The 22,586-nt window shown below is 42.6% G+C and overlaps 1 protein-coding gene across 2 annotated transcripts in view; it reads right to left on the bottom strand.

The window, feature by feature from the left end:
• Positions 1–22,586, bottom strand: part of LOC115771822 (uncharacterized protein DDB_G0283357) — a 64,080-nt gene that overhangs the window by 18,569 nt on the left and 22,925 nt on the right. For both annotated transcript variants that reach the window (XM_030717702.1, XM_030717701.1), the window contains exons 2-6: positions 15,107–15,304; positions 3,823–3,927; positions 3,153–3,277; positions 1,061–1,158; positions 792–1,000 (exon numbers count right to left, since the gene is read on the bottom strand). In XM_030717702.1, the coding sequence (XP_030573562.1) occupies positions 792–1,000; positions 1,061–1,158; positions 3,153–3,277; positions 3,823–3,927; positions 15,107–15,190 (621 nt within the window). In that variant the 5' untranslated portion in view covers positions 15,191–15,304. The remainder of the gene's footprint in view (positions 1–791; positions 1,001–1,060; positions 1,159–3,152; positions 3,278–3,822; positions 3,928–15,106; positions 15,305–22,586) is intronic.

Genomic DNA, 22,586 nt, shown 5'->3' with positions numbered 1-22,586 from the left:
GCTTGGCCTATTAGCACTTGTGCGACGCCTTATGGCCCATCCGTGTTAACCCACTCGGCCCGCCCTGCACATAAAGCAAAAAACACACAAAAAGAAAATAAATGTAATTTTAGCTGTTAATTAAATTAAAAAGCTGAGGGAGAGGCGCAAGGCGCCGCAAGCAGCACTGAAGGGAGAGGCGAGAAGTCTTGGCTGGCAACTGGCGCCGCGATAGTCAATGATTTGTGTCTATAAACATACAGAAGTAGACGGGAGCACACATACCACAGGCATGTGCAGTACAAGGGTTTACAGCGTTGCCCCATCCCCCGACCACCAGCCCACATCCCCCGCTCTCACACACCCCACACACTCACACACATTCATGGTTCGTATACAAACACAGCTGGTGATTTATTGAGGTTTGATATCAAAGTAAAGGGCAATAAAAAATGCAAATGAAGTGCCAACTTACGCAGCACAAAAGCGGCTACGACATACGAACCGGAGGACGGACGGACGGGGGCTGGTGGATATCGGGTTAGTCTGGACTGGAGACAGACCAGCCGTGTCTACCAACGGGGTTGTGGGGGCGTGGGGTAATCATTGCGTTGGTCCCCAGAAATGTGTGTGAGCAAATGATTTATAATATTTGCCATGAAATGAAATTAAACTTTGCATTCGCCCTGACCTCTTTTATGGCTGGCTGCTTGCAGGGCAGCCGAGGCAGTGAACCAAGCTCCATGCTGTGGTTGCTGTTTCGTTCTAAAAGGGGATGAAGGGCGGATGGGGCACAACATATGTGTTCTTACCAGCACGGGATGCAAGTCAACGCCATACATGTCATGCCATTTGACTTTGTCCAAATAGTTCAGCTCCGCGCTGGATGGCGACATGCCCTTCAGCTGTTGATGCAGCTCCGAGACGCGGGTTTCCAGCTCGCTGCTCTGGTTGGGCAGCAGGCGAAACTCCGAGACGTAGCCCTTTGAATGGCGTCGCTGATCATAGTCACCCAATTCGGCTGAGAGATGAAAGATTCACTTTTAGCTAACGCCTGCAGTTTGACTCTGGTTTTACTTACATTGCACCACAAAAGCGCCCAGCTCGGCGGCCAGCTCAAAGGCCACGGGCAGACGGCCCTGTAGCACATCCTGTTTGACTTGCAAAAAAAGTTGATATCTGTCAAATAAATAAAAGTGAACAAATTTAATTATTTGTCTCCATAAGCACAGTAACAGCAGCAACGCGCTGTGGAGGCAGCTAACAAGTTCGCAAACAAATCTCCGCATAAAATTATTTGGATACGACTTTGATGTTTGGCCTAAACACACACAAAACGCAACTCCCAAACAAACTGTTTGCTTTGGCCGACAAAATCATTTAACAAATAAACAACAAGCAAGAGTGTTCGACTAGGCAATACCCTGCTAAAGGCAGAAGTATCCCAACTGAATGTTATACACTTTGGTTTACAAAAATAAAAGGAAATGGAATATCATAATACAACTATTTATTTATTTTAGATTTTTCTACATAAGTTAGTATGTAGTCAAAATAGAGAGTGTATATCCCACATAAACTAAGCCTAGTTCTTTAACTATCTGAGACCAAATGCTTTAGAGAGACACACAGATAACTATGAATGGATTGAATAACTATAACTATATTAGAAGTAACTATGGCTGGAAAATCTCTATTCTATTGACTGCCGCATACCTTATTAGAACCTCAATATGCCCCATTTCCGCAAATGTAACAAGGACAACAACATTGAAGAGGCTGTCACATATTTCCACAACATATTTGCAGCAAGTTGGAGTTGATAGATTGTTTGTTTAGTAAGTAATCCATTCTGGTATATATCAATCCAATGCTTTGCTGCATTATATCATATGTATCAATATTGTGAACAAACTCATTTCAACTATCCTTTATCCTAAAGCATATCGGTGGCACTTGAAGCACAATGTGCCACATGCAACATGCCGTCAAAGTCAATTGCCGTTTATTGTGTGCCGCAGACTTTGTATAGCTAAAATAACAAAATGGTCTTCCTCTCTCTCTCTCTCTCTCTCTCTCTCTCTCTCTCTCTCTCTCTCTCTCTCTCGTTGTCTTTCCACGGCCCCGCTGCACTTCAGTAATATTCAGCGAAATAGCCAACTGCTGCTGCGTTATAAGTGCATTTCATTTCAGTGCATTTAACTGCATTTCACTGGATTTATATGCGCCAATATTAGCGCAGCCGTTGGCAGTCCGCCCGCGCGAGTTTTGATGATGTTTGGCCAGCGATTGGCATCCGCAACATTTCCGACCCACCCGCCTCCCCAACTCCTATTGCACTCAAACAGTCTCCCTGTCGTCCAGTCACCACCCGCACTTGGTGACGATTATGGCGGCGACGTGTCGTCGTATTAAGCGCAAATATTTGCACACACCAAATGCTTGATGAATGCAGCTAACTGCATAGCTAAAGCACAACACATAAGAGTGCTGTCGCCCATACTGGCTGCCGGCCCAATTATCCTTTGGATTTTTCGAAATTTCCCGCACGATTGCCATTTTATACCCACTTGCTATAAACGGCCTCGAATAGGGTATACATATTGTTTGTACATATATGTAACAGATGAGATTATAGATATTTAACCCTGATATATGCTCCATATGCATATATACTTGATCTGGATGCATAGTATATCTGTATCTTCAAAAGTTCAACATGATTAAAAAAGAATTCCAAAAGTTATGCCAGAATCTAATATTTGTACAGAAAATTACTTAAATATTTAAATTATCTACTAATGTACTGGAGGGTATATTCTAGCATATCATTTTTGTCTTAAGCATTCTTTCCAATTTATTTTGCTTGATATGCATACTGTGCATAAATGCATTAAAAACATTATTTCACCATCCATTAGTTGTCTGCCCTCTGCAGAGGGTCCTGTGGCCGTCAACTCGTTTAATTTGTTGGTTATTGAATTGTGAGTGTGTGGCAATTAATAAATTGAATTCGTTTAATAAAATGCGAAACATTTAATTGTTAAAGTTTTAAATAATGCGCAAAAATGAAATAACGCTGAGTAATTCACTTAATGCATTTAATAAAATGCAATTTAAAAAAGAAATTTATCCACTTTGAAATTATTTTTTTTAATATTGATTAATCTTACCTCGTAATTTCCTCGAGCAACTTGCATGGATCGGCGGCATAGAATTTGACACCGAAATACAAATCATATGGATCCGATTTGGGTTTCAGTTGGCGAGAGATGCGTGACGCTGGATCCAGCCAGTGCTGTAAAACCGCCCAAAGAAAGGAAATAGAAAAATAAATTTTAAAATGATAAAATGGCGTACACACACACACACACACACACACACACACGGCGAATAAGTGTGTGCGTCAGCTTGTTGGCGTTGACAGGTGAGCCCATATGGCTGTTTTTATGGACTCACATAAAAGCAGGCGCACACGGAGAACACGCAGGCACTAATGTGCGTGTGGCAAGTGGCATAAAAGTGAATTTCAATGAAAGGCCAAGGCGACATGCGCCCCTTGCCGGTTGCCCTGTCTGAAAGCGAAATTATATAATTTTGCCTGCAGGCGTGGGCGTCTCGCCGGCTGCGTCAAAGGCTCAAAGAGTTGGCCGAGCTCGACTTTTTGTTTTGCTTTCTTGACGCCCCTCAATGCGCCTCAATGAATTTCAATGAAAACGAAAATGAATTTCAAAAACCAATATGTTTGCACAGCAACAGGAACGGCAACGGCACAGAAGGAGCAGGATACGCCAGTCAGTTGCCATATCCTGTGCCCAGGACGCCAACCCTGCCGCCACTTACCGTTTGATTCTCATCGTCTATATAGCGTATGCCAAAGTATGAAGTCTCGATTAAATTGAGCCTGGCAAAAACGACATCCAGCAGCGCTTGGCCCGGCAAATCATCCTGAAAATAGACAAGAAAATCGTTGTTAAAAGGCTGTGTTGCAGCACAGAGATAAAGAGCAGCCACTGATAGAAAAAGAGAGTGAGAGAGAGAGAGAGAGAGAGAGAGAAAGAGAGTGAGTGAAAGGGAAAGATGGAGCAAAGAAAACGTTGGCCAGGCAAGGCGCTGGCAATATCTATTCAATGGCAAAGCAAGCACTCAAAACCTTGAAACACTGAAACACTGACAAACTGTTGAGCCATTGAATGGCCACGGCCATTGCCCAGTTGCCATCGTCCTGTCGTCCTGTCGTTCTTTCGTTCTGCGTCCTGCTGTTTCGTTCAGCCCTTGCTGCTATCTTCCTGCTTGGCTGCGTCCGGCCAACAAAAGTGAAAACTTGCCGGAGACAATTATTCAATTGGAAAATTGCGCCTTTTTTTTTGATAAAAAAAATGTGCGCTAAATGCCACGCCTTGGCCCAGACAGCGGCCCAGACTGCGCCCCTTCCCTTGCAACAGTTGTTGGCCATCGAAACATTTTTTGTTGTTGTTGTTGTTGATTTAATTTAATTCGTGTGGGGGCAGCAAACGTTTTAAAAAGCCAATTTTTGTTTTTGGCTTTCGACTAGCGCCAATAATAAATTGAGTTGATTCCCTAAGGGCGTTCGGGCCCATTCGTTCAGGCACAGATGCAACCGCAAAACAACCAAACTATGGGCCAGGAGGCGCACCATTGTTAACCACAAAGTGCCACACAGCCACACGCATTCCACATGCCACATGGCTGCTTCTTCATTGTCTGCCGCAGCTGGCGCTCAGCATGTTTGATTTTTGGCGCTGACCAGACACTACCAGGGCACTCCAGATCTCCATCAGGTTCCTCTCTGACTTCTGGGGCAGCTACATTTTTTTGCTGCGATTTTTTGTTTTGCCTGTATGCGGTAGTCGGTGGGCGGGCCGTTGGGGGGGTTAGGTATGTCGACCGCTGCCATGTTTTATTTATAGTATTTTTGGCTTCGCCAAACATCCCCTGGTGGCCAGTGAGATGCTCGCATCCTGCATGCATCCTTTTTGTGTTGGGAATGTTTTATTGTTGTTGCGTCATAAACTTAATGGCTGCCAAGTGTGAACAAGCCGAAGCCGTGTCTACCATTGGCAGCGCCCTTTGAATTTATGTTAAACCTTTTGCTGACCAACAAAAGGACAAGCAAACTCAAGAGTTCTGAGGCTACACAAAAATGAAGTGCTGAATACGATTGTAAGCTGTCATTTGGGAATTGAGAGTCCAAGAAAATACGCTTGCTTGGCGATAATCTGTATATGACAGCACGCCCAGCAATTTTAAAGCCCAAGCAGTAGTTGACCTCTTGTATAAAACCCCATTGTTGCCATAAACCATATACATTTTGTTGATAATACTCAGAAACTAATTGTCAAATGAATGACGGACATAACGAGGATAGCCGAAGCACACAGACGACACATTGACAATGACAGCTGCTAATCTCATAATGGCATGTCCTGTAAAATTGCATTAGAAATACGACAGAACGTGTAAGACAGGACATTGCACAGGCGAGCACATTAAACAATGACTCGTAAAATGTTCAACTACAACAGCAGCGAGACATGTCCTTGTTCATGCTTTCAACTTGCAACTTGCAACTGATGTTGCCCGTTGCCTGCCTTCTGCTGCCTGTTGCTGCATTGTTGTCAGGGCTTTTACGTAAGGACATAAGTAGGAAAGTGCATTTTAAAAATGCATAAGCTTCATGAGTGTTCGTGAAATGGCTGGCTGCCATTTACTTGGAAAGCGAGTTTCCATAGCAACGAAAAGTTGCCAACTCTTTCTCGTAAATAGAATACTTAATATACCAATGTAATCTCTTGTAATAGCTTGCCACCTTTTCAAATAAAAATTCTTTATGAGCTAATGTGTACGTCAGCAACGATTTAAATCTAATATGCCGTTTGCTTACTTTACTTAACGTTAGCTCGAGCACCTGGGCTTTAATGCCGCTCGCTTAAGACTTCATTTCGCATTCCCATTTCAGTATTTATGATTTTTATAAAACTCTAAAAGAAACTGTGGCTTATGTGCTCGTGGGCAATAATTTATTCATTTAAATTTTTGAAAACCGTGTAATTTCATTTCAAAATCATGATAAACTGATTTGGTATAGTGCAATATTTATTGGAATCGTATTTAGATTAGACTATGTGTATTTTCGTCTTAGATTTTTTGATTGTTCCTTAAATCTTTAAAGATTCTTCAATGGGATTTGTCAATTTTTTTGTCATCTCAAAAACAAGAAGCAACAACGCTACACATAAGAAAAAGCTTTAGACTGTCTACAGTACCTCTAGAGACCTCTAAGTTTTAAAATCCCTTAAGTAATTTTTAATACACTCGGTGTATATGTATGGATTGTGAATCCAAATGTTTTTAAAACATTTCCCAAATGATTTTTACAGCTAACTTTAAGATCCCTACCCGTTCTTTAAGGCCCATCGATACCAAAAACCAACTTGAAACTAATAAAGACCATTCGCTCCGATCCTAATGAACTACGCTTCATGCATGCCTAAAAGCCTTTAACAAACTTATGGCTTAAAATCAACGTAACATGCAAAGGCCGCAATGGCTAGCAATTAATCACAAACTCGGCGCAAAGCCGGAAAAACTTGTGCATTTAGGTCCCAAAATGTTTGGCCAAGCTGTCTGGCAGGCCGAAAGGCTGCCAGGCAGGGCGGAGCCCACCCTTGTCTCTGGTTATTGGTTCTGGCCCGTAAGTCACTTGGTTGCCGGGTTCAATAAATTACGTTCGCCTTGCTGAGAATCAATGATGTATACAAGTCTGGGGCATCAAAGGCTGCCAAGAGTGCTGATTTTTAGATGAGCCATGAGCCAGGGCGATGATTATGTTGATGCTAATGATGATTAGGTCTTTGGCTTAAATGTCTTAATCAAATTATGCTTACTTTGATGTTTCTGGAGTAGCTGTTGGCGACTGATGGCAAATTCAACGCCATTGCCATAGCCAGCAGGAAAACCCACTTAATGAGCTTACATTTTTAGCCACACCCACTCATCTCCACTGCTTCACATTGAACGACCACTCCAAATGCCCCATATACTGAAGTTGTCTGTATTTTTACCAAGCACTTTTCTTGTCAGCTGTCGGCAAAGAACTTTTGCCATGCAACTTAATTAGTGAGCGGCAAGTGGAAAACAAGAAAATACACCACATGCACGTGTGTGTCTCGACTTTGCCACACACCATTCGATTCATGGTGCCTGCCATCTGAAGGCAACGGAGACGACATTTTCTGAAACTCCTCCCAACCCACCCACCTAAATCCCATCAGCGTCTTTTGGGTAACTTAATCAACGCCATTGCCGCAAAAACTTTGGCTACGTGACTAACCCACTTTTCCACGACCAGGGAATTGCGTGAAAAACTGAATCACAATATGAATCTGAATCTGGGCACTGAAGTGCAACATCTTTGAATTTAACATAATTAACACATAGTTTACGTTTTCCATGTGTTGCCGCGAATTTTCCTCCAGATGCTCCGACAGCGCAACTTTGTGCACAATTTGCCATTCGCTGCAGCTTATTTGCTTCGGTCTGACAGCTCGCATCCGTAGCCAAAAAAATAGCTCGTTACAGCTCTAATATTAAGCTGAAATCTGAGCTCTGGAAATGTATCTGTATCCGTCTAGCTGTATCTGTGTGTTTGTATCTTTAACCGCTTTTGCAGTCTTCCCCAAATGCATTGTGCGTTTAATTGCGCTGCTTGGCTTAAACGTGCGCTGACCTTTGACAACGACACACACACACACACACACACACACACACACACACACACACACACACACACACACACACACTCATTCGTTTGTGTTTATAACGGCATTATGAGTCTTAAGCTGCTGCGAGCAAACAAAGCCAAAGCAAAAGCAAAAATGAAAATAAGTATAAAAAAAAGCAACGCAGTCGCTTGCAATGTCAGAGACAAAACGGCGACAAGTAGAAGAGAGAAGAGGAAGAGCAATGGCAGCTACATCGTGTCGCAGTCGTCGACATCGTCAACGTTATGCACAAAACAAGCCGGAGCCAAAATGCTTAAAACAGATTTATGTCCATGCCGCCTCGGCTCCGGGCACCGGCACGCCCCGCCTCGCCCCACGGCGCATACCAATCGAGGCTGAAACGTTGATGCTGGCGCATCTTCACCTAACTGAAAACACATTCAACAAACGAGATTTGCGTAATTCCTGCAGCTCAGTCAAGGTTCGTCTCGGCTTACTGTTTGTCGGTTTGTTCCCGCTGTCGAGAGATGCCTCAACATTTTGCATACTCTTATTGAAATGAGACAATTCATGCGCAGTCATCTACTTGGTAACATCATGTGTCTAATATTCTTGTTTTATTTATTCTGTTTGTTGCCAATCACTTACAAGCCAATTTTTCCTCTGATATTTTACTACTTAATGTTTACCAAGCTATTTGTCCGGCTGATAAATATTTGATAAGAAATTAAAAATGCAGTGTTGTCATCTTGCAATGCATTCTAAATACTTATTTTTTATTCCATTAGAATGAGGAAACAACATCCTAGCTTAAATTCCAGAGAAGTTGACAATTCCTTCAAACTTAAGCTCTAACTTATTTCTGCTTGCCAATTCAGACTTTCAAATTTACCAGGCAGTTTGTGCAGCTTATAAATATTTGATTATAATTTAGATAGGCAGTGTTGCCAACTTGCAAATAATTCTTGGACAATATTTAAAGGGAACATTTCTTGACTTGGCGTCTCCTTTACTAAATATCTGCGCTGTGCTAAATACTATTTTTGCTCAACTCTTTTTTAAGGGCAACTAAGTTTCAGGTTCCCATTTGCCTTCTGGTTATTTTTTACGCTTTCAGATCTTAGAGGCTTGCTGTCTGCTTACGGGAGTTTTATTTCGCATGCCACGCCAGGCACATAGCCTGACAATGCAGCATGCGGATGGCCTTAGCATCAGTTCAGCTTGCAATAGTACACACATATGCCATACGAATGCAATATGAGTTAAGAGCACACTCATTCGTCCATTCTCATAGCGGCACTTTTTGCTTTCTAGGCTATGTCAGTTGTTGGTTGTCAGTTGTCGGTCGCTGTTCGTTGGCCCCGTTGACATTTTGCGCATCTTTTTGGATTTGGCACTGAGCAAGCTGCCACAGCCTCAGCTCATTTGTGGTTCGGGCAATCAATGTGCACATGTGAGTGTGTATCTGAGTGTGTATGTGTGTAGAGGCACCTATGTATCTTTGTGTCTGGCCAGCCCGTTTGCTGTTTGTTCTGTGAAATATTGCACATGCAACTGTATATCTGTTCAACTTGTCGACTGCTTTCCGGCATGGAAAGCAAGAGCTACAACTTCCGCTGCTGTCGAGACGCCGTCAACGCCTCGACTGGCGGCATCTCACCTGCATCACTTGCATTTTCCACACGCAAAACGTTGCGAGTGCTGAAACGCAGCAGACAGCAGAAATGTTGGATATCATTGTTTGACTCGCTGGCTGGTTGGCAAATATTTTGCGCTTATCCTCGCACATCAAAAGAAGAATAGTGAAAAAAAAAACATGGGTCCATGGCGCGGGCTCACCTTGAATTTCTTTGGCGTTTTACTTGTTGGTTGTGCGCCATTCAAACGCTTGGATAAACAAACGGCACACAGAGATACCGACAGAGACATAGGGCGCAAAAAGTCTAGAAGTGGGCTTTATTGGTTTCGTCTGGTCCAGTCCATGCTGGAGACCAGACCATACACAGCACAGCTTAGCACAGCTCAAACCCGACCCGATCAGACCACCAAGTGAGTGAGTTATCTGATGGCCGTCATGTGCCCCCGCTTGCTCCGCTGCTGCTGCTCCCTCAAGCTGGCTGTTTGTCTTTCTATCCGTCGTATTTCTCTGTATTTGCGTTTAAAGTTTTTTGATTGAATTGTTGCAAATTGTTTGCAAATCTATTTCGATTCTGTTGCCGGCCACGGCCCCCATCGAACAATTGCTTTTTGTCTTGTCTGGAGGCTTTGCGGCCAGCCACGCAGATACTCGTATCTGACTGACTATGTACTATATGTATTCAAATACAAAGACTCGTAACCAACAAACCGACATGACACTGAGTTATGGTTCTGACAGCTGCAAAAAACCCCAGCGACTGCTACAAAATTCATGCCGAGGCTTTTTAGCCTGCCAGTTCTGTATTTTACTTTTATATTTTGTCTGTTAGATAATCCTATTAGCAACCAAAGCGCAACTTCAGCAACAGATAAAGTAATTACTCCCAAACCCCAAAAGAAGCTGCGCTGAGTTTTGCGAAAAGGTAATAATGTTCAACTTTCGGGCTCAACCTTTTTATTAATTGCGCCCTTTTATACACTCGCCAAAAGGGTATATGGCCGATTATAATAAACAAGTCTGTTTTGAGGAATTTAAAAAAAAAATATTTATATATATGGAAGTTGCAGGAAGCTTTTCGATATCATAATCGATAAAAATGATTGGTTTGGTAAAAGGTGTTAGGCACAACTAAATTAAGGGAATTTAAAATTCGTTGTTAACTCAAACTTTTTACCCTTTTAGCTTTTTTTACCCTTTTCAATATCAGTTGACAGGCTAAATCAATGAACTGTCAATGGGAAAACGGCCCATTTTCATTTACACTACCAAGGAAATGTTGTCTTTAAGCTCTTTTACAGGTGTGGGTGTGGCAAAAATCTAGCTGGCAGCATTTATTTAGCTATTAAGTACGCTTCATGAGTTTTCTTTATTTTCATTATCAATTTAAAAGCGCGCAGGCCGAGCTGTAAAAAAGCTTTTAACTTAATTATGTTGGCCATAAACTGCAGGTTTATTTGGCCAGCTTGGCGTGTGAACGCTTGAAACGAAGCGAGTCTAATTAAATGTCCCCCGAGGCATAACGTCTATGCCGTGGTCAAAACTGTGTATACACAGATACATACACACACACACAAGTGTATCTAGATACGTACGTATCTCACAGATACCATTTTGTCTAGCCGCTGCAGCGAGCTGCCTTGTGCTGAAGTGTTTGCTCGTGAAATACTTGAAGAAATCATTTCTGTCCATTTCGGCTTTGTCATTGTGGCCAGTTTGAAGTGTGTTGAATGATTTACATAAATTCTGAAAAGGCCATGCGGCGAGCACCCTGTATTGACAGAATTAAGCGCTAGCCAAACAGAAACCCACACAGCACACACACAACCACAGTGCTCTGAGTGTTTCAGTTTTAACCGTTAAAATATAATTATATATAACCTTATATAACAACAAATAGCAACTCGGTGCGAGCACTTGAAGTAATGCGGCTTGGGCCGCGAATTGTTTCTTCTGAGCCCTGGCCAGATGTCATTAGCATGTAAGCATGATAAATGACCGAAATGTGTGCGCGCAGCCTGCGCTTATATGGCCACAAGAAATGTTGTCTGGACTGCTCTGCGAGCGGCATGTCTTGGCATGAAGTCGTCAGAAACCATTTGTCACAGTTTTGCCAGGTTTTTGGGAGCTGAGCTTTAAAGCCGCACCGTGACTGGGCAGTTCCATTACTTAGCCATTGTCATGGCTTTATGTTTATTATTCCTTTCGGTTAGATTTCAATTGTGTGCCAAAAAAAAAAAAAATGATGTTGCTAGGAATTTGTTAGACAAGCTGAATTATTTAACTTTTCTGGATTCTGACCTTTATACAACTTATATTTTATGATATAAAGTTAGATGCTTAAATCAATTTTAATTAATTTCTATGTATCTTTGCCCAACGAGTCAGCTGAATAGCAAACAAAAATGTCCGATTAATTAAAAATGATGAGGCAAGAAACAGACTGCGAGCACTCTAATGGCTTATGTTTACATGCAGCATCGAAATCGACATCATTTCCAACGGTTGCTACATACATCATAAATTAAGGTATTCGATATCTGTAGACATGTTTTTTGAATCATGGCTACAGTTGTAGATATCCCATTTATGTGTACATGTGTGTGTATTTTTTTTTTTGTTTGTTTGTAGCCTTCCCATCTTGCACACATAGCAAAAATCAATCATACGCAACGTGCGCTCTGCTCGTCATGGCAATGAAATATCGATTACGACACGTTGTCGAGGCAGTCGCGCAACATTGACTGATGTCGCGGATGTGTCTATCTGTATCTTGCTGTTGTTGTTGTCGTTGTTGTTGTTGCTGTTGGTCTGATAAAAGCAGCAACAGCAGTTTACCAGTTCGTCGCAATGAAATGCAAAACGAGTCAACCGCAAGCTACTGGCTGCCGCAACAGTAACTGCCCCCTGCTCTCGAACACCCTGTGCCTGCCTTCCCCACCGTTTCATTAACACGACTGCAATCGTGCAATGGCGACTTTAAGTGCGTGCTCTTAGTGCCATCGGCAGCCGTCAAAAGCGGCGCAGACAACAACGCCGCAGCTGCAGCAGCAGTCGACGTGGTTGCCACATTGACAGACAGCTGGGACAAGTGCACGCGTAAATAAAATTACGTTTACAACAAGCCGGCCACACGCATTTCCATACCCCAAGCAATACCACTTAAGGGGTATATATCAAAATCTTATGAATATAAAAATAATGATATTTTTTAAGCATTACTCAAAGCTGAACTAGTTAACAGTTTATACAGTTTTTTTAAGATATGAAGGCACTAATCAATTTAAAGAAGACTGACTTATTTCACATCCAACGACTATAGGTAATATTATCTATACAATATTGTAGAGTATCTAATAGTTGGGTCTTTACTAATTAATATGGCTGCTATTTTTTCAATGCTTTTGCATATCTCGTCGAGCCGCAGCACTTTGTGCCGCGTAATTTCATTCATGGTTGATTTTTTGGTATTTTGTCGGCGAGCCTTTTATCAATCATGCGGCTGACATGGTACGTGAGCCTCTCGGCCAATAATTACATGCGATAAGTTGCCCGAGTGCAGGCCAGAGACAAATGTGTGCCCCGCCACTGGCCCCCCCTATTTGCAATTTCTGTCCCTGTTGCCAGTTTAAACTCATTAATAATGACCCGAGGCGTACGCCGCGCCGCGCCGACAACGACGACGATAGCGACGACCGCCAGTGGTTGTCCGCCCAGGTTGCCATTGTCAAATTGTGGGACACGCCCACTACACAACGCCTGAATCGTAACACATGTCTAATGCGCAATTTATGCTAGCCAACAGGCAGGCAGTCAGCCAGCCAGCCAGCCAGCCCGCCAGTTAGTTAGGGGGTGAGTAGGGGGCCCAGACAAAGTCGCTTTGAGTAGCTTAGAGCCGCTTGTTTTCAGTCGATTTGGTGGCTTACTGCGACTTACGGCTTGCTGTGGCTTGTATTTAAGACTTGTTGAGGCTGGCAAGTGCATGTGGTTGTAAAATTATTATAAATGTCTTGTTGATGAGCTGCGATTATTAACGTTTACGTGCTTCAATTCTGTTGCAGCAACAGTTGAGGCAGTCGCAGCAGCAGATTCAGTAAAAACTTTAAGCATGCAACATGCAACTTGGCAGCTCAACGCGACGCCAAGTGTCATTAGTCAGTTCCAAGAATTGCTAACTAGCCTGTCGTTCCATTGGCCTGCTCGATCAATCAGTACTGAACTGGAACACTATGCCGTGGGCGCCTCACCGATCAACCGCTCTGATTATGCAGATACACGTAAGTATCTTTATGCTCAGGCCGAGACTGGTGTATCTGCAGGCATATAATTAACCGGCAGGCCTCTCAAGTCACACTGCTCATTATGTCGCAGACCCCACAGGCAACCTTGATGACATGCATTTACAAAAGATATATGTATAAGTATGCTTATCATGTCACATTGTGTTCCACTTATCTGAGCTGGCACAGAGCACTTGGTTGGGAATTGACACAAGGTTACTTCATTAAAAAGAAGATAATTCATTAAAAACTAATGACAATATAGTGGCATACCCTCAAACATTTATAGGTGTGCTGGTCTTTGACTGCTTCTCAAAAAGCTTATGAAAATATAGTCAATACCTAAAGTTTCTAGGGAGCACAGTTTTCATATTTGCACTTATCAAAGGTCATGCTTCTTCAGTTATAACACATTTTAGAAACTATATAAAAGCAGTCCTTTAATGTTTTTACAAAAATATTTGGGCAGTCCCTTCAAAATGTTGTTTACTGTAATAAAATAAGTCCTTCAATTATTTTTCCAAAATTTAAATAAAGCAGATAGCTTTTAGTATTTTATAACCACAATTCCTATCAGTTATTTTTTGTTTTGTCTAGTTTTATTTGATATTTAATTTTATGTTATTTTAATACTATGCTCAGTTTGCCTTAATATGATTTCTGTTTTGCGGCTTGTAATCAAAAAATATTTTTAATTATAAGACAACGACAAATTTATGCCTTAGCCAATGGCCATGGGCAAAGTTTGTGATTTCTTCGGCATTTTATATAGTTATTTATGCTACATGCTTGAATGAAATTTTGCAAAGCTTTGCTGAAATCGGAGCCCAAAAACCAGGCCAAACACACACACACACACCCGAATACACGCATACACATGCGAAAATAACAACTATTTATTTGATTTGTCCGCACAATGATGCCAACTATGAGCTGGCGTGCAGCATCAGCAGAATTTTCTAAGCGACATAGACAGACAAAAGGCGACAACGATGAGGCAGCTTGGAGCTCTCATCTCTTAGTTCTTGTCGTCGCTGACGACCCATTTAATTTGGCAAACGTGCGCAGTTTTAAAGCAGGGGGCAAGGCAACCACAGGCTCTGGCTGTGTGGCAGCAACAGCAGCAGCAGGCGACGTGTGAATGATGACACTTTGCATGTTTGCCAAGTCACAGGCTGCGGCTCAGGCTCTGCACTAAATATTGATGAGGGTGCCCAGCGATGGGCGCCAAGGGTTGGGTTGGGTTGAGGTTGAGCCATATGACGCTTAGCATATGGCAAGCACGTGCAAAGTATGCAACACTTTTTGTCAATTGACATAAATCACAGGCCGTGTGAAGCAGCGGCGCCAGAGTTAGCGCGTGTGTGTAGTTTTCGGATATTCGTGTCGTTGTCATTTGCCTTACTTGACGCTGCTTATGTGGCTAATGTTGACACCAAAGGGTGTCATTTGTGGCACTCACTTACCTTGATTTCGTGTATAAAGTCGGTTTCATCCAGCAAGTTAATGCGCACGGACATTATTCGCGAGGGTCGACACAGGCAATTCATATTGTGGCCGTTTCTTTGTTTGTTTTTGTCACCTCTTTGAAATTTAAGCAAATTGCGTATGCGCCGCGTTGTCACATAAATTAGTCAGCATTTTTCGCGTGAGAGCCACAAGAGCTGCAAGTAAAGATGGAAATAAATATACAGATATAATAAGTGCGAGTGTAAGTTGTATAGAAAGTGGCAATTAAACTGTGCACATAATTAATAAATAGTTGTTATGTGTTTGCTATCATTCGTGTCGCCGTATGCCGCAATTAGCCAGCTGTAAACGGGTTTCGCTTTGAGATACACCTTCAGATAAAAGAGGAACCGTTGAGCCACTGGCATGTCAACGCAACCAACTGGCGCTGACAGTCAGCGCAGGAGCCTTGTTTTAATAACTCTTTTTGGCTTTGGCTTGTATTAAAGCTGTTGGCACTTATCTATGCCGCAGATCGCGGCAACAACATCAGCAACAGCAGCAACTACAACGACAGCAACCACAGGACTGGCAATGACAAACCAACTGTCAGCAGTCGCCGCTCCCCAGTCGAGTATTATCATTATAATTTTATAATTGCGGTTGTTGCCAGCGATAAGTTTAATATGCACGAGGCATCTACAACAACAACAACAACAACAATAGCAGCAACAGCAACAAAAACAAGAACAGCAATAAAGTCACTTAAGCGGATTAGTTAAAGGTCGCTTCTGTGAGTGTTACTCCTGACCCCTCCGCCCGCCTTTTCCCCTCTCTCGCTCATCTTTACTGTTGCCTAAAAGCAGATTATGTCATTAGAGATACTTATAGTATACATAGAAAATGAAGCAGCGCCAGCAGCAACTGCGCTTGTGCTTTAATATCTTGGCAATTTTGGGGATTGCAACTAAATTAAGCCGCTGGTATTAATGTTCAAAATATGATGTTAATATATTTACATAACTCTACCATTATAAAGAAAATAATTACATAAGCTTAAATATAAAGAAAATACTTTAAGCAATATTATGATTACTATTTAAGACTTAAGTTATAATCTGGCAATCTCCTAGGTGACCTTATTTATATATATATAAACTGCTGCCGGAAAATATATCTCAATGCGATTCAGTTATAGTTCTCAAGCTAGTTTTGGGGAGTGTTTTTTTACTAAATCAGCAGTGATTTTAATATGAAGATTTTATATATATTCTTCTGGAACAAATTGTTGCATAACTAACGACTACTATTACTCAAAGCTGTGGCTTACCCGATTTTGCACTTAGTGAAAATTGTAACAAAACAGACAAACAAAACATTTCTTCAGATCTGTTTGTAAAAATTCGACCATACAAATGTTGTTCCTTTAGAGACTTGTGCGTTGCTGCACTTTGAGGCGGCTTCAAATCCAGCTGACAGCCTTTTGTGGCAGCGTCTGTTGCAACTACAAAATAATTAGTGTACATTTCGCATAATGAAAAGCAACGGCGAAAGAGGCAACAAACACATAAAAAAGAAAAGAGCGGCAAGAGGCAGCGAGTCATGTTAACATTTCACACATTTCACATGACAGCCAACTGCAAGCTGGAGAAGAGCTTCAGCTGGAGGTCTGTTGCTTTGCATAAAGCGGCGAGGTACGGCTTAGCTTTTGCTGATGATAGTTGCGGCTATGAGATTTGCATGGCCTTTGCTTAGGATTTCAATAGTTGCCGTTGCCGTTGCCGTTGCCGTTGCCCGCTGATGGAGTTGTTGTATTCAAACGCGCACAGCTGGCACATTTCACAAGGGGCGCTCACACTCAAGGCGCTCATTACGCTAATGAAATATGATGCCTAATTAATGGAAAGTCGGTTGACTGACTGTCAGCCAAACTGACATGTGTCAGACAAGTGTCTTTAACTTGGTCACTCTGTCAATGCGAGCATAGCAACGGCGGCAACATGCCTCAATTAAAATTTATAAGTGTATGTATGTTTATTATTTTATGTGGCATATACATATATATTTATGTGAATGACAGTCACTATGAATGGTGCTGCATGCAATTTTAATTGCATTCAAACGCGGACAAACGGCAGTTCGTTCAACTTCACAACAGAGACGCTGCGTGCACCACCCGCAACAACAACAACAACAAAAAGTAGCAACATGCCATAGCGCGGCACTTGCAGCCGCACAGCGGAAATTACAATTTACATTTGTGAATCGAGTTTTTATGACAACAATTTTACAAATTGTACATACTTTAATGTTCAGTTATTTATGCGTATTGAAATTTTAAATATACTGCAGAGAAACATATCCAAAATACATCATAAAACAAATATTTAAAGCTCACAAATCGAGGCGTTAGCCACAGCAACCACTAAAGCTAAGCCTAAAAGTTGAAGACATGTGATAAATATGACATTGATCGGTTTTTGAGCGGGTATACCCCACCCTCCATCCTTCATCCCACCCGCCTAACAAGGCACTAAGAAAATTTATAGCTTTGGCATATTTATAGCGTTATATCTTTAGGAATGGTCTTATGCACAACAGGACATCATCAGGAGCAGCCAGCGACGACGACACCCTCATAATTTCTTTTGCCATCAAATTTATCACCAGTGAGCAAAGTGTTCAGGGGCCGGTGCGGGTGTCTATGTGTGTGTGTGGGGCGTGATTTTTTGGGCATACCAAGAAAAAGTTGGCTTGATTTGTGATAAAGTGCGTGTGTGGCATTGGCCAACCAGAACGACCAAGGCGAACGTTGCGACCTGATCGACCCATTGCCAAATCTGTCTATTTATCAGGCAGCAGCAAAACCCAAACTTTGCTTTCAATTTCAGGCGGATTATACTACAGTCTCTCGCACTAGCGTTTGGATTTATTATTAATAAGTACACAGACACAAACGCACACACACACACACACACACAGGCATATACTTATGGTACAGTCATAAGGTCGACTCCTTTGCCTGACTGCATCCCATTTTCTCTTTTTATTCTTTTGCTGCCTGATGACGGGCGTATCAATAACTGAAAATGTCTCAAACAGCATTTTGTCATATTTCAATGAATGCCACGCCTCCGTTCCGCCCAGCCCACCTAAAAGTGGGGCCACATTTGATGTTTGCGGAAGTAACACCGAAAAGTAAAGCAAACAAACTTTTAGCACATGCCCATACATTCATCCATTCATCCTCCTCCAGCTAGCTACAGGAAGCTGCTGCGTAGCTGGCGTCTCAGTGCTCCAGTTCTTTTGGTCTGTTGCCGAGCTAAACGAAATTATTTATTACTTTTGGCGCAAATGGCGGTCTGTGTTGTTGCTGTTGTTGTTGTTGTTTGCGTGGAGACTGCTGGTAATGATGATGAAAAACGTGAAAGCATCGAAAAGTGCAAATGGCTAAAGGTAAACTGTGTGCTGTAAAAGGCAGAAGGATTGCTCGGCGAGCCCCATATCCCTCACACCGGCTTAATGATGATTAAATGGGCTGCCGTCTGAGTTTTGAGGGGAGGCTCTCTGACACATTTTGTCGAGCAGTGATTTACCTTTTTCTCTTACTTACGTTTTCCACATTTCACTTTTTATTTTTGCTGTTTCTAGATTTGACTATGAAACTGAGCTGTGGCATTGGCACTCAAATGAGCTGGAAAATGAACTGGGGTTTGGGATTTATTTGGTTAGACTTCTTCCTAAATAACTGAGAGCTAATGATGTTCGATTTTTAGAATACAAAGCCCAACCAATGGCAAGCAACATAATTAAGTTCTCAGAATCTTACACACAATTTAATAAAACTTAAAAGAGTTTATTGCCAAATTGAAGCAATGCCCAGACAGCCACCAGATATGCGTCAATAAAATAATTTAATACGCCGAATGCCGCTATATTTCCTTATGGCCGGAACAATTATGTTCAAGCATTTACACACATGTGTCCAGTGTGTGCTTGTGTGTCTGCTGCACATAGCCACAGCTAAAGCAGCAGTCGGCTGGCGGCCACAGGCGAGCATAAATTTTGCAGCAACAACAACAGCAACAATTGCTGCCACAAAGGCAATATCATATGCGAGTGTGCCGCACAAGGGAGGTGTATAGAAGGGCGGGAGCAGCAACAGCAGGCGGCATGTTGCATACCTCGGGCATTTGCAGCAATTAACACGGTCGACGGCGTGCCTTGGCGCCCACTTGTGCCTGCCAAGCAATTTCTTATCCACTTTTTTTTTGTTTTTTTGGCACGTAATGAGCCAGGACGAATGCCCGAGCTGGCTCTAATTGCATTGACGCGTTCGCTTTGGCATGGCATTGAGTATGTCAGACCCTACCCCTCGCAGCCCTGTTTGCTGCCAAGCCACACCAGTCACATGGTGGGAATTGAGTTGCAGTTAATTATATCCAGTTGGCATTTCGATGATTTTAATGATTTGTAGCGGTTTCCAGGCAAATATTTTACTTATTTGGCTTGCGTCTTGACCAGGCTGAGACATGCTCTCTCACTCTCACTCTCGCTCTCACTCTCTATCTCTTTCTGTCTCTAGGGAGTTTAACGGCAACAGCCAACAAGCGTCGAGTGCAATGACACACAAGATTTTTTGCCGTGTGCTCTATGAGTATTTATTTACAGTTGTCGACGTCGTTGACGACAGCAGCGACATGTGTGTATGCATGTGTATGTGTATGGGTGTGTGTGTGTGTGTGTGTGTGTGTGTAAGTGTGTGCGTTAATATTTAAGCGGCTACATGGGAACTTGTTAACACCAACCAAGCCAAGAACAGCAACAACAACAACAACATCAGTACAACCAGCCGCTGAGGCCAGACAGCTCAAGGGATTTACGGGGGCGCTGCAGCTGCTGCTGCTGCTGCCTTTGGTGCTGCTGGATGCAGGAAGCTGCTGGCTGGTCTGGCCCGGGTCTGGGGCTGTGGCTGGGCCACGTGAGTGATTGTCAAGTGGTTGACGCTGCAGACAAATGAAATTCGCTTAAAGTGCGCCGCAGTTGCCGCGGCTGACGCGACGGCAGCCACGTCTAGGACAACTTGACTTGCCTGTATGTCTGTGAGGGGGTGTGACTGCCAGGCTACCAGGTTGCCAGGCTGCTAGCTTGTCGTTGGCTTTTTTCATGGCGCGCATACTGTGGCTTGCCCACGGGCATTTCTTATTGAGCGTTGTAGGCGTGACTAGCACATGTACATATGTCGCATTTAGAGACAATGTCGAATATGTTCAAAATGTTCATGAAAAATGCCAATAAAATTTGCCTAACTAAGAATCACAATTTTTGATGGGATAAATATGTGCATTCTTTTTATAATCATTGAAATCTTGTTAAGGAAGGAACTGAAGCCCTAATTCTTCCTTAAGGACATTTCATAGTATTGTGTGACACACTCTTGTTTTCTATATCACTCAGATATTAAATGGAATATCATATTTAAGAATTTAACAATTAGTTATTCGTGTAATTGGCATATTTTCCAGGGCATTTCATAGTTGTGCACTCGCGTTTATGACCTTCTGTGTAATGCCTCGTGTTGTTGATGCTGTGGCAAGGAAGGCAACAACAGCCATCAACGTTGCTGCCCCCGCTGCAAGTTTGTGACTTGCATTACGTGCATTTTTATAGAAAATCTTTCTTTTTTGCTGCTTTAGTAGGTTGAGGATAGGGGCGTGGGCAAAGGGTGCTTGGCAGCATGTGAAACTGTAAAATAGAATCAGCTCATTCGTCTTGTTGCGGAAAATGCATTTTATTTTCTATTTGGCATGGCACATGCGTGAAAATTACTTTATTTTTAATGACTCAGCTGATGATGATCATTATGACGTTGATGATGGGACAGCAGAGTTGAAAGTAACATGCCTGGACTGAAATGGCACAGTTGCATATACAGCTGCATTTGCATTTGCATTTTACGGATACAATGGCTAAGACAGAGCCTTAGTCCCAGCCTTAATCACAGGCTTGGGCTATTATGCTGGCAAAAGCAGTTGAAAGCGTGGGCGTTTTCTTCTTCTTGTTTTTGCTGGCTTCTGTGCATGTCATTAACATTATGAGTGCTTAAACGTTGTGTGCCGCTTCATTTTAAAACCGGGACTAGCTCAAGGTAACGGAAGCCGCAATTGCAATTGCAATTGCAGTATATAAGTCATTTTTTTGTAAATTGCCAGGCAACTTTTTTGCAGTGTCCAGGAGCTGCCTTCGAGTGACATTTAGAGCCCAAAACGCACAATGAACCTGCTGTTGGGTAATTCTCCAAAGTGTTTCACTTGCCGCCAAACAATAAAGCAGATATTGCTCCCCGCCTAGCCAGAAAGCATAAATTTTCTATGCCTCTGGAAAGAGAAGTCTGGGCGTCGTTGTGTTCGACGTCTTCGCACACGTGTTACAAATTTTATATGAGCAAACAATTTTCATGACGCCTACTCCCTACCGAAAAAAAAAATAATATAAACGCACAACAGATAAAGCCAAATACTCAGAGGAGCAGCAACAAAAGGCGAGCAGGAAGAGAGGCAGAGAGAGGAGCTGGATGGTAAACTGCTGCTGGCTGACGGCATTTTTATATATGCGTACAGGAAAAATGTCGTAAAAAAGTTTTACGATCAAACATTGCACTTTATGTGCTTTTATGTAAAATTACCGTACAACATTGGCAACATTGTCAGCTGAGCTGTAAAAGTAGCTGAAATAGGCAAAAGGCAACAGCTGAAGGTGCAGCTCAGCGTCTTAGTTCCCAGCTCTAAGTCCCAGTCCAATATCACAAGGCAATCAGGCAAAGTTGCCGCATTTTGTGTGTGTTGGGGTAAATCCAATTTACTTATTTGCCTGTGCCTCCTGCCCATGCCCATGTCCCTCACTATTCTCCCCTTCACGCTAACGCACTACGTACGCATATATTTAAAGTCATTTGGACCACGAAGCGTATGCTTAATATGCGATATGACTTCAATTAGCGGTGGAGCACTAATATGCTGAGCTGCTTTTAATGTCGTCATTTTATGGCCTGCTCACACATCGTTTTGCATTGAATTTCACACGTTTCCTTATGCTGCATTATATGTATTTATGGCCGAGGGCAATAGGGCTTTTATCTCTTGGTCAACAGCCGCCAGTGCGCGCTGACGCTCATAAAATTTATGTCACAAAATGTTTCACTCTTCTGCTTCGTGCCGCACTCTCCCTCATGGCCATTAGCTGCTTCATGTTCTCCCATTAAATGAGCATAAACCATTTGAACAAATCAATGAATGCGTCAAAAGTGTCAAATGTGGGTTCAACCTGCGTCTCATTTGCACATTAATAAGAATATTATTTAAATGTTGTCGACAGCAGCTTGAATCGATCCGAATGGGCTCTCATATTTCGCTGGGGCCACAACAGGTTCTGTGACCCATTTCTCTCATTCTCAGTTCACTGAACTAAAGGCGCTTCGCAAATGTGGGACAAATTCTC

This window comes from Drosophila novamexicana, unplaced genomic scaffold (assembly GCF_003285875.2).
Source record: "Drosophila novamexicana strain 15010-1031.04,08,12 unplaced genomic scaffold, DnovRS2.1 tig00000108-arrow-pilon, whole genome shotgun sequence".
In the NCBI taxonomy this organism is placed as follows: domain Eukaryota; kingdom Metazoa; phylum Arthropoda; class Insecta; order Diptera; family Drosophilidae; genus Drosophila; species Drosophila novamexicana.
Note: the sequence above shows the minus strand (reverse complement) of the source record. Positions and strands in the feature narration are given on the sequence as shown.